This window comes from Ambystoma mexicanum, chromosome 3p (assembly GCF_040938575.1).
Source record: "Ambystoma mexicanum isolate Mex_15411 chromosome 3p, UKY_AmexF1_1, whole genome shotgun sequence".
NCBI classification, from domain to species: Eukaryota; Metazoa; Chordata; class Amphibia; order Caudata; family Ambystomatidae; genus Ambystoma; species Ambystoma mexicanum.
The window spans coordinates 918,538,128-918,551,030 of record NC_090925.1 but is presented as its reverse complement, the minus strand read 5'-3'; the positions used below and the strand labels follow the sequence as shown (position 1 = coordinate 918,551,030).

General features: G+C 42.1%; 1 protein-coding gene across 6 annotated transcripts in view; it reads left to right on the top strand.

Moving 5' to 3' along the window:
* The window catches only part of LOC138581113 (uncharacterized), a 399,583-nt gene that overhangs the window by 345,163 nt on the left and 41,517 nt on the right, over positions 1 to 12,903 (top strand). For all 6 annotated transcript variants that reach the window (XM_069652198.1, XM_069652197.1, XM_069652199.1 and 3 more), the window contains 3 exons: positions 2,535 to 2,582; positions 2,748 to 2,819; positions 10,066 to 10,134. In XM_069652198.1, the coding sequence (XP_069508299.1) occupies positions 2,535 to 2,582; positions 2,748 to 2,819; positions 10,066 to 10,134 (189 nt within the window). The remainder of the gene's footprint in view (positions 1 to 2,534; positions 2,583 to 2,747; positions 2,820 to 10,065; positions 10,135 to 12,903) is intronic.

Sequence of the window (12,903 nt, the reverse complement as noted above, 5' to 3'; positions counted from 1 at the left end):
CTATCGAGGGCTGTCCCCATGTAAGAGATGTAAAGGTTAAACAAACAGGGGGCCAGCACACAACTCTCTCTCAACCTCCTGTTTGTATCCACCTGCTTAGATAGAGGTCTGCCAGAATCCAAATGGATCTGGGGGACCATAACTGTGTGATATACAAGCATGCTAAGTAGTTTTGATGGCAGACCCCAACTTGCTAATTTCTCCCACAATCGACACTGTAGGAGGAGGAAAAATCTATGAAGCTAAGCAAGATATTCTAGGTGTTTTCAGCCATCACCTGATTATGCAGCATAATCAATATGCTTGCATTCAAAGAAGTTCCCACGTTCCTTCTGAACCCTGATTGAAGTATACTTAAATGACCAGTAGCCACAACCCCAGGACTCAAGTTCCTTCAGTACTAATGTAGAAAAGATCTTACTATCTGCATCCGAATCGTAATGGGCCGATAGCCACCGGATTGTCTAACTCCAGGCCTCGAGAGCCAGAAACATGTCAGGTTTTCAGGAATTACCTCATTAATATTCATGAAATAAATTTGAATACGATTCGAAATGTATGGATTTTTTTACTCATTAATGTTAATGAGGGATATCCTGAAAACCCATCGGGATTAAGGCCCTCCAGGCCTGGAGTTGGACAAACCTGAGACGACTTCCCTTCTTGAAATTTAGAGCTACAAATGATAGTTTCCACAAGGCTGGCGTTTGACGATGATGTACAATGCTAGTAAATAACAGTGAGAATTTCAGCCCACAAAAATCGGACGCTGTTTTCAATATTATATTTGTCAATCCATTTGTGCCAGCAGCCCAGCAACTACATGCCTACCCCACCAATTGCACAGTCACCCAATTAAGTCGGAGGTACTGCATATAGGGCCTGATTCACAGAGCGTTTTCCTATGGGATTGTGTCATTATAAAAACGCTTCTGTGAATCAGGCCCTTAATGTAGCAAAATGCCTTAAGCATTCAATTTCAGGGATGGGATTAAACTGCACTTTCAATTGGCCACCCTACAGATTATTGATAACTCTCCAGAAGGATGTATCCTTATTTGAGCCAATGATTGCCAACAACCTTTCTGCATCATTTTGAATCATCTGGTGCTTATGCTGTGTTAGCTCGTTTTTAAAGCTCTGTTGGCATTTTCTGTAAACTATCATGTTTTGCTGTAGGCCCCCTCACCCCGCCAATTTTGATTGGCCTAAGGTCACTGTGCAGTTACCTTTTTCTTTGGGCGACCAGCTGATCATGGGTATGAACGCTTGGGCAATTATGTTTCCTTTTAGTTTTTCCTCTTCTGTTTTAAAAATGTTTTTATGAAAAAAGGAAAATTCGTTTTCTTTCATTCCCTTGAAGTCGGCTTTCAACCTCCTATTAAAGAACTCAATCCGGGTAGGGTCCCATACTAATTTGTTACCAGAGGATTTAACTACAGGATTATTGTGCCTAAGCGCCACCCTGAATCGCATTTGAGACCCAAATTCCTCAGTTGGCATGCTGTGATTACTATGCCATGATTCACCCACAGAAAACAGGGGTTTTACTCACGCATATATAATCAGTCAGTGATGACTGATGCCCCCTATGCTAACAAGCTGAATTTAAAGGGGATGGCAGTAATGTGAGGTGGCTGAATGCAAGACAGAAAAGGGGACGTTCACATGAAATGAATGGCAAAAAAGAAGACAACAAGAAAAAAGTTTAAAAAAAGAGTGACTGCAAAGGAGAGTAGAAGGAGCTAGCTTGAGCAAAAGGAGACAAGGATATAAAGTAGCAAGGTGGGTCCCAAACCGGTATTAAAAAGGCTTTGTCCAAATATATCCAAACAAATTACTTTAATTTCAATGGGAAGATCTGTTTTAAAATTAAATCAAAACTTAATATTAATGGTCGGTCGATGTATTAATTTCTATTATTTACAATTAAAATAAGTCATTGTTATCTGACCACAGATATGATAATGGAACTTCCCAATCCTCACTGGCATTCCAAAGGGATGCACTTGTGAGGGTTAACTAACTTCGAATAAGCCACTTGGGCTACAGCAGGCCCATTTTGTAGGGACTAGGAATTTCATGCTGGATCTTGGATGGATGCTCATTGTGGCAAAGATACGTCTGAGAACCTTTTTTGGATGAACGTTGAATGAGCTCAATAGTTGCCTATTTCCACTACCTATTGAATTATTTTTGGGTGATTGTCCATGGCGTTGTGAATAGGACCTTATGCATGTACTCTAATTTCATCCACCCCTTTCCTTTCCAGAACACGATAGTCGTCACTGCTCTCAAATCTTCATAGTCATGACATCTGGATAAACTGAAAGAACCAGAGTTTTTTTGTTTACTGCTGTGCAAATGCCTTTGGTCCCCTTCCGTTTTGTAGTATATGTTTATAAATCAAGGGCTAATATACATGTAGTACACACTTCACTAATGTAAGTAATCTGACCTTAACGGATTGCCATCACTGTACGATTTTGTTAAACAACTGTATTACAAAGGATTTTTTCTCTGTGTTTTTTCAGCTCAAGATGCATTATTGGAACCAGGGAATCAGGCCCCTCATTCTTCTCGTGAGTAGTTCACATGAAAACGGTCATCTTAATTTTTACAATGACAGTACTATGTAACCGTATCCTGAAGCGCCCTTTTACCTCTGGGTCTGGAGCACTATATAAATAGATAAAACAAACAAACAAACAAACTGCCAAACAACATTTCCTTTTCATTTTCTACAGGCATTCCCTCTTGTGTCCCAGCTCATCAGCCTGGATCTACAAGGACTCAAGTGCAAGTACCACAGAGCCACAGTAAGTCCAGCAACACTCCCACGTATGTATGTAAAACACTGCATCAAAACGGTACCCACCACCTTTACCTCATTGCTCATGTTGGTGTGCTCCCGCCTCCACTACCTGCTGCTGGTCATGCCTCTGCTCCACATCTCGCCGACTGGCATCTGCAGCCACACCCAGCAGCAGCAGCAGCAGCAGCAGCATTTCAGGTTATTGGTTGAAGTCTTTTAACGACAATTCAGCCAGTATAGCATGTGGCAAACACATTTTGTAACAGTGAAATCCGGAATAATGCCCCTTATGCCAGAAAACATCTGCCAATCTCACAAATCGGCATAACTTGCTTATGCTGATGTACCCAAGAAGTATTCCAAATCTTGACTATTAACACATCTTCAATCTCTCTAAAGTGTTTCGTCACACACAAATATCTTCTTGTTTGGTTTTCTTTGTATACATACTTTTATTAATAAAGTAAACTACTATTTTCACCATCACATTGTTAGTAAGGAATACCTTTATTTTAATTTGCACTGGCGGTCCAATCTTGGGTGTGTTTTAGCCAAGAAGGTTGCTTGGAATGCAGGCTGTAACTCCTGATATCGTTACGCAATTTGCAAGAAGCGTTCAAATGTGTGCACCAGTTGTTAGTGTGGGTGTGAGGGATGATTTTCCTTCACATCTCTGCGACTCTCATCTCCTACCTCTCTCAAGGGAGTGCAGATGCTCTTATGCTGCTTGCTTGTCTTCACTTTACTTCAATTGCCCCTTGTCATGCTTTGCTGTGAGTCATACAGCGACTGCCCCCTACATCCTCGTCCCACTTTATCCACAGGTTCACATCTCTCCAGGTTTGAATGCTGTACAATGGCATTAGAAACAAAAATTGGCCGTCTGTCTCCGGACACGTTGCAACTTAATTTCTGTATTGGCGATCTCATGGACCAAAAAACAGATTTGTTGACCAGGAGCTAAAAGCAGCTCCTGGTATCATACATCACCCAGTAAGCAGGAGCTACCTCTGGGGAGCGAGGAACTAGTACATTGTGTGCTACTTATCTAACTTCATGGTGAGAAGCAAACTGTAACTTGTTTCCATTATATATGACCCGTTATACTTTAAATATGTGCCCCAATGCTCATTTATGTACATTGCCAAAGACATAAAGTTCATGTTGCATAGGTATGTTCATATGGCACTAAGAGTCAAAGGTAGCTGCTGGTTCTTCTTAGTGTCACGCTTACCAGGCTCTTCTAAGGTGCAACTCGGATCGTAACAGCTCCCAGCAATTTTGAACCCTGCAGTTTTGTGTTTTTTTTTAATAAATATTCTGCAATCGGAAACATTTGCGGTTCAAGAACATTGAATTGATTTCCAGGCATAAACCTATTTCTGCGTCGCAGACCATGTCAACTGGGAGATCCTGAGCATGACTAGCCTTCTATGATGCAGTTGAGGCCTTTACCAAATTTTAAATGTTTATTCTCCCTCCTTACCAGCCTTGCTGTGCTGTGGCATGTTAACTTGATTATATTCATGTAATAGCTGGCAGATCACGCAGCCGTGGCACATAAGGTGTACTTGTATTGATACATATTTCACAATCCCAAGAAAACTAAAGTCTGGGCCAATGAATACCTTTAAGTTCTGTAGGAAATTTGGGGCAATGATACAATGTAGACACAAAGTATGATTACAAACATATCTTTACTTGGGTCAAAATAGACACATTTCAGGCTAGATAGGCGTCTAACAGGACTAGGGGAAACTGTAGACTTCAATAGGGTCTTCCGAATAAAAATGTGTCAGGAAGGGTTAAACTAAATTGTGATTCCTTAGGGTTCCCAAGGTTCCCCTCTTGATAAAACATAAATGTCCAAAACCTATTATAATAAGTCCTCGCCCCTCTTGAGAGGCTCTAGACTATAAGGTAAGCTCCGTATGGCATGGCCAACCTAGCCTTTAAGAGTCCATAGCATTCTGGCTACCCTAAGCTAATAACCAAGTTCCAAGGATTGGCCAAAGCAAACAGTCCATAAACCTACTCTTCAATATTCTAATGCAACAAAATAGGCTTGTCTATTGGTTCTCTCAGAGTTTACAACATGCCCCTACTGGACCTTGATTTCTCTGGTCTCTCTTCTGGACCTTTGGTTTTAGTATTCACAATGGGTCTTCAGAATTTACAACTGGTCCCTCCCGGCCCTTGGCTTTAATTTGCATTTCTTTTCACCCCCCTCATTCAGGGTCCTTTTCAAGCAGATACGATTTGCTGCGCTTTTTAAAGCTTCAGGCAGGTGATTGGCTAGAGAAAGGGGGTCAAAACTAGGAGACGGAGGATAATTTAAGAATGGCATAGGAAGAGGAACTTGTGGGCTAGTAGGGTGAGGTCAGGAGGTTGGGAGGTGGAAGGAGGAGGACCAAGAGACCAGAGAAGGAGTGTGGAGGGGGTTAGAAAGAGGGGTTATGTGTAGTAACTATTTGTGAGAGGGAGGAGAGAGCGAATTAGTAGTAGTAGAGTAGTAGCAGAGTAGAGGCAGTGATGGCAGTGGTAGCGGTAGGAGTGGGGAGGTGGTAGTGGTAATAGTAGAAGAGTACTGATAGTAGCAGTAGGAAGGTGTAGTATTGGTAAACGGAAATGTAGTGAAGTGGTAGAAGCACAAGTTGAAGTGGAGAAGTAGTAGTGAGAAGTAGTTGAGTTGAGGTAGTGAAAGTAGTGAAGAGGTAGTAGTGGTGAAGAAAGTGAAGTGGTAGAAGGAGGACAAGAGGGGTAGTAGCGAGTGGAGTAGTAGTGTGGTAGTAGAAGGTAATCTTAGTGGTAAGTGGAGGAGTTTATAAAAGAGGAATGTAAGAGAGGAAGAAGATTAACATCTAAGGGTGGAGGCAGGAAGGCGCAGTGTAACTTCAGCGGAACAGAAGCGTGGTGTGGAGGAGAATGCAGTAGGAAACCAGAGTAGCAGGTCAAGGTGAGGTTGCAAGTAATTACAACAGGGCATGTGTAAGGCACAATTCCCCAAATCCCTTTAGAACACTAAGCAGGGCTAGTAAAGGTAGAGCTAGAAAGATGCTAGGGAGTTAGTCAACGCCTTAGGGGAACCACCACAGCCATAGTCTCAGTAGCAGACAGTAGAGGTTACTGAGCTATAGCACTAACCAATGTTATGGACACCTGAGGTAGGGTGGTAGGACATCCATGGGAGAGGAGCGAGAGAGGGACAGCCCCAGCGCAAATTCCCGACGAGCCAATTGCCCTGAATCTACAGCAATTCCACCTCAGCTAACGATTTTTGTAAGAGCCAGAATAAACACACCCGAACTAGCTTCATGTCTCGAGTGATTTTTTTCGTGACACCCCACACAGGACTGGTTTGAAAGAACACTATATTTCACTTGTATTTCAAATGGGCAAATGTTAAACATGCAGCTACTATGGTTGTCTTGTTAATAGAAGAATCCTATGAATGGGCAGGATTACTATGCATTTTGAGAACAGATAGTGTCCTGGAAAATTAAAGGGAACAGCATTACTCATAAATGATCACTTTAATGGACCCATAAACAAGGGTGGGGATGGATTGGTTCACAAAGATACTGAAAAAGATCAAGATTTGATCATTTTCTGCATTTATATCCCAATGGTACAGCTTTATTGATCAAATCTCTTCAGAATATTGTTCATCATCTATGCAAACAGTCTCTCATTTAATTAGCTTATGTTTAGGAATTTCCTAATCTTTGTCGGAACACTCAGTCTTGCCACGTTTCTTCTTAATGTACCTCCTTAACCTCTTGTTGAACTTCTGGTTTTTCGCTGATATTCCAGATTCACACCCTTTAATCATATCACTCAGTTTGTTTTTACCCAAACGTTTACAACACAAGGACTATTGGCTTGTTAGTTTGTTCTAATGGAATGACCCTCTCCAACTTTGATAGCCCAGGTAATTCTTGAAAAAGTCACTTGGTATTCGTGGGTCCTGTGAAGTTTTCAAGTATTCCTGGCAGATTTTTAAGCACCTTTTACAGTAAGAGCAATGCGAAACTTGTGGCAAGTGCTTCTCAAACACCTTTTAAAATACGGTTTTGGCTTGGCTTCCTCTTGGCCAATTGCTCCTCCCATCTGTTTGGCACCTTGTTTGTTAGGTACTACTTTTGGCTTCTCAGCCATTGCCAGTTCACCCGCCAGGTGGAAAGTATTTCTTGTTGGTTGTCAGCGCCAATTATAACCAAGCTTTGTGTTGCGTGTTATACACCTCGTGTGGTAAACTGCCACTAGACGCTCTTCAGCATGGGGCATGTTATGCTTTGTACCTCATGTCAACTGTTTATTTTGCCTGCTTTGCACCTCTAAGTGTAAGTGCTTCGCTCCACTCTACAGTCCCTCTTCTGGCAAGTGTTCTGTTTGGCTCATTTGTATCCTTACCTCAAACGTTAATCTTGCTTGTAAATCACCTCCGGATGCAAGCGCTTATATCTGCTGAGCACCTTTCTACATCTGTGACCCACTTGCCTTCTCTGCTCTTCCGGTGGCAGGTGTTTACTTTGCTGCTCCGGCTACATTAAGTCATTTTTCAAACTTTTATGTTACTGTAATAAACCCAATAATAAAACATGAAAATAAAAAAAGATCATTACACTTGTCTTATTTAACAACGCTCATTATAAAAACTACGAGCATCCATTGAAATTATTTTCTGATAGATTATCGTACCAAGATGGACAGTCTGGCAAGCTCCTATTGTACTCTTTCACAATAACCCTATGATAAATTGGAAATTGGCAAATAGCATCAAGGAGGGTTCCTGGTTACTTTGCATTAACTCAAAAAGCATTTTAGGGACATAAAATGCCACAGAACCTAATATTTGACAAATATGCCCAATATACTTGTGATAAAAGGGATGTATGCTTTAAACGCCAAGTACATGATGCGCACTTGGCATCTTGCTAATTTCCTTTTTCATAGCATTCAACCTAGCATTTGTAGCCATGAACCATATATATTCATTAGGGCATTCTCAGAGTTTGTATATTTGGACAAAATGGCTGAAACATCTGTTGCTTCATTAAAGTAAGAGGGCCTAATTCTAAGACTAGCTCAGAGCAACACTGGTCAAATTTAAATGATACTCACTTCGGGGATGGCTCATGAAAGTGAAGAGTTTTGAGAATCTTGCTAATTTCAGATGGTTTGATTCAAGCCTTAATTCTTGTGGACATTGTTTCCAAAGTTCTGGGCGTATGCTCAATACTGTTCCAGTTATTTTCCTCTGATTGCTGGAGTCTATTTATGACCAAATTATAGAGGTTTCTTAATAGCATGTAATGGCTAAGGCGATCACTAAGCTATTTTGGGTCTTTTACGGGTAAGGTCTGTGTAGAATAGTGTGTTATGAAATCTGTCTGATGTTTAAAAAGTGCTGGTGTAGGGTTTTTGAGGCATTGGAGGTGCAGCTATTAACAGGCAACTCAAGACTCTAATTATACTTAAATGTTTATTTACAGCACAAATAGGATGGATTGAGTACATGAAGGGAGGGGTTTTAAAAGAAATGCAAGCAATGCTATTCCAACTTGTTTCAGGACCATAGTCCCTTAGTTTGTCTCTCTCCTCCCTTGGGCTCTACCTCCTGTCCATCAAATGAAAGTCACTCACTGTATGTGGCGTTTCAAGTGTCCCCGGGGCTCTTTGTGATCTGGTCGAATTAATTTCAACTAATGTTTTTTGGGGTACATTGTGTTGCAAATATATGCAGAGGAGACCCCCTGCAGCCCCACATAAGCTCCCCACATGATTTATTACCCTAAACCAAACCCCACATATATTTGTGGCAAAATTCATTGAAATAAATTCAATGAAATTCGATTAATTCTCCTGCACAGTAATCTACCTATTCCGTCTGCTACACTCCTTGGCTTGGTTGATGCTATTGTCTTTTGCCATCGTGGTCAAGCTGCCAAGTGTCTAGGTGGTCCCTTATACCTGCCAGGCTTGAGGTGCCCTCCCTTGCTTCACATGATGCCACACTGTGTTAAGGTTTTGCCAGAACTCACTGGGCCTGAGGAACTTCTTGTGTGAGCCCCTGGATATTGGTATTTGACTCCAGCAGAGTCGCCTTCGACACTGGGTGGTCAGTTACCGTGTTTACATGATCCCTATAGAGCCTTCACCACCCTCCCAGACTTGCCTACTCTGTTATGTACTTATTTGCTCTTTCTTGTATCCTCTACTTTCCTTCTAAATGCCTGTAATGATCCAGGCCCTCTTTACCCCTCTTACTTCCTCAAGTCTCCTCCCACCTCTTTCGCTCCTAATGTCAGGTCCCAGACGTTTACCCTGCGGAGGTTGCTAAACCCCTATAACCTCTTTGAAGCATGAACACTCCAACTGATCCATTTACATTCTCCACACTCCCTAAAGGAAATAGGAAGTGGATAAAATAACAAACGACCAAATCCTGTGTTGCTGTGTCTCAACTTCTGATCCTAGCTGTTGCACAGGAATCTACAGCACACAAACAGTTCAAAAGAATTAGCTCAATCTAAGACCATAAACTGTTGTACATCCACCCCTCCTTAATGTGAACATGAGCATCTCACACCTGTAGTATTTTTTACTTTAATGTTTTCACAGCTTGCCATTAATTTGCATTTTAACAAAAGTTCTAGTTTTGATCTTCGAGACGTTCATTTTGTTGTTTTCCAAGCTGCTCTCCCCAAAACACCAGTACCTCCAGAGGAAAGGTCACATGCTCCAAAAGTAGCAGTACTGCGATTTCAACACTTGCATGCTCATTAGGTTTTTCATTCTGTAGCAATGAGTTGTGGTGTACGCTGTACGCACTTATACGCCAAAAGGTGCTATCCTCTAATGTCTTGTGTGCTATACAATGCTTAATTCTCTGCTCAAGCACCTTCTGTCCTTCCACCTGAATGAATGTTGTTGGATTTGTGGGGGTACCTGTGGATGACAGTCTGCATAAACTGGCACTGCCAAGCCCATACGACAAAGGTATTCAACTTGACTTGCTACAGAAGGGCCAACGACCCCATAAAAATAAATGAAATGATTCATCTTATTGTCAAGTGTTCTATGCAATTTTAACATCACATGACCCACCATCTGCCTTTCCTATGTATGAGCCATGCCCATGACTAGCTTGTACATATTCATCCAGGGGCCGACTGGTAGCTTCTCCAGTCAGAACAACCGTAACTCTGCTCCTTATGCTTATTCCTGAATTAAATATTGTTTTATAGATGAACATGCATCCTCTCCTGTTCCAAGGCCTTGCCAAGCATCCGAAAACAACACTGCACTCCTCAAAGGTAAGCCACCAAGAGCACATATAAAGTATGTATTGCTTATTGGCAGAATCTCTCTAGAGTGAAAATGTGCTTTCATTCCATATATCTGTGGCATCTCTCAGCCAGTGAAACAAGTATTAATGAATCCAATATGCTTTATCGATCATATGTCGTATATGTCAAATAGAACTAAAATACCCAATAGCATCTTCTGCCTGGTATTCTCACCATATGGTAAGGGAAAGCCTTCATGTGCAGCTACTGCCATACAATGCTATGTGTAGTGCCTAGTGCCTCAAATTGCAAAGTAAAACGTATAAATCGATTATATAAATGCATATTCACTCTTACCGTGAATTTATGTGTACATTTAGCAATGAAAAGACACATTTATGTCTCAGAGCCAACAGAGTCCACTACTAAGACTTCTGTAGTTGATTAGCAAGCCATAAAGCTATTTAACAAGACACGTTAGTTTTAGATAAAATGAATTCCAGAAACAAAGTTGTCTTCAAAGTCTCTCACTTGTAAATCTGATGTGTTATTTATAGAACGCTTACACTTAAGCGCTTTACATAGAACATATTTACATACAAAATTACCCAACTGAAGTTGGTACTCATTTGTCAACCTCAGAAGGATGAAGGGATGAGCTGGCCTTGCTGGGATTCGAACCTGTGACCTGCAGATCACACACAGATCGTATCAGCGAGTGCTCTACCCGCTAAGCTATCTTTCTGTCAAAGAGAGGATAAAAGAGCGAATGGCATTTGCTCTTGTAATATGTGCCACCAGAGTGTGGATAGGGTGGGGACATGGTGAAAGCACAGACCGGTATGTAACCTTATCTGAAGGTCATCCTCTCTTATTTCTGGCATTAGTTTATGCCTAAAATAGGTGTCCTCTGCAACAGTAATAAGCCTAAGCCTAAAGACCGAACCTGCCAGTAAACCTTTTATAGTTCTAATGAGTATCCAAGCTATAGGTTCAGATAGGCTGTTTGGCCGTACACCAATGATAAATGCCTCTGTGGGAATCTGCAATATTGGCCAAGGGTAGTGAATGAGTCTGTGCACAATTTATTTGACCACATTTTGATTCTAATAAAATAGCCCTAGGAACATTGTTATGATTAGCTCTGCCTGCAAGAGAGTGGAATGTTGAGATGGAAGGCAGAGCGCAGAATGTTTACCCGTGAGTGAGTGTTCCAGGGTGGCCAGTTGAAAGATGTAAGCCCTGAGAGAGGATGCCGGTGGGTGTCCTATTTTCCCCATGACTTATCTGACATAAGAACTGTAACTAATAAGCCCAAACTAAGTAAAGAACTTACAGTTAACAAGAAGTTGTCAGAGTCATTTGTAACCGGACCCAGAACTTAACATTGGCGACGAGGATGATGCTGATTTTGCTGAGGGGACAGCAGCACCAAGGAAGGACACCCACCGGCACCCCAAGAGAAGAAATCCTCTCTCAGGTAAGGGCGCTGATTGGCATTGAGGCGCTGCAGGCGAGGCACAGTGAGGGCAAGCGTGACATAGAGAGGCGCTACAGAGGCAGTGGAGGCAGCAGAGTCCTAGACAAGTGTCATGTAATGTCCAATTGTGAAGAGCTGCAGTTGCCAGGGGCCCTGTGCAGCGCTACAGACGCCCTGCATGAACTGTAAGAAGGAGCGCTTTGTCATCATTCTGCCCTATCAGCCTATAAAGTGTCACAGAGACAGTGGGTCTGAGAGGACCAGTGGCTAACAACAAGTGGCATTTATGTCATATGCCACACCTACCAGCATGATTATATGACTGGTGAGATGAGACTGTAGCCGGCCTGTGGGGAGATCGCTTTTCAGGCGAGTTTTAGGTGGCCCTGAAAGAACAAGTGGGCGGTTGTCAGCACAGTTCGTTGGTTCAGAGAGCTCTGCTTCCCTCAGCTTCCCAGTCCGACTGATGACGTCGGGTGGAATGCTGGAGGAGTTTGTGATGGTGCTGGCATTGATTGGCTGCGAGTTTAGCTGCTGTTCTGGAGCGTAGGAAAGGAGAACACAGCAACGTGAAACACAGAGGTCCGATCACTTGCAACGTTGGGCAGCCTTGTTTTTTTTTTCTCTGCGAGGTGCGCAGAATTAACTAAACAACATGAGAACGACTGCCGTATAATAAGAAAGGGAGCCAGACATTGAAGTGGTTTCTCTCTGTGCTGTTTGAGGAGAGAGCAGAGCCAATGGCAATAAAGAAGGATGTTGCATTTCAGTTTGATGTTCGGCATTTTTATGGGACTTTTGAGCAATGAATCATTTGGCTGCGCAATAAGGAAAACATGTTGGGAGTGGCTGCATTTTACTGACAGCAGTGATTTATGCAGGCAGAGAGGGCCGTGCGCCCCACACCAGGTACTTTTATATAACGCTAGTGCCAGCATTGAGCAGGGGGAATGCCATTGAACTGCCGAGATCTAATAGTTTAGAGGTTTTCCATCACACAGTTTTGAACACGTTTTTTTTTTTAACAGCTTTTCATTAATCTTGAAATGGAAGTGGAAGTGATAAGAACTCATCAGATGAAATGTGTTTTCATGTAATGATGTATAAGTTCATGTAATGTATTGTGATTGCATTACTCATGTCAGAAAGAACATTTACAAAGCGCAGCTGTGATGTGAGGCCTGTCTGAGTTACAGTAATGGAATGAAAGAATTTGCTGAGTACTGGTGTGCGCTGGGTTCGTATGTGCAAGCGCTATGACCTTTGTTGAGATATGGTGTGAGAGTTTTAAGTGGATGTCGTGGCCTCTGTAGATA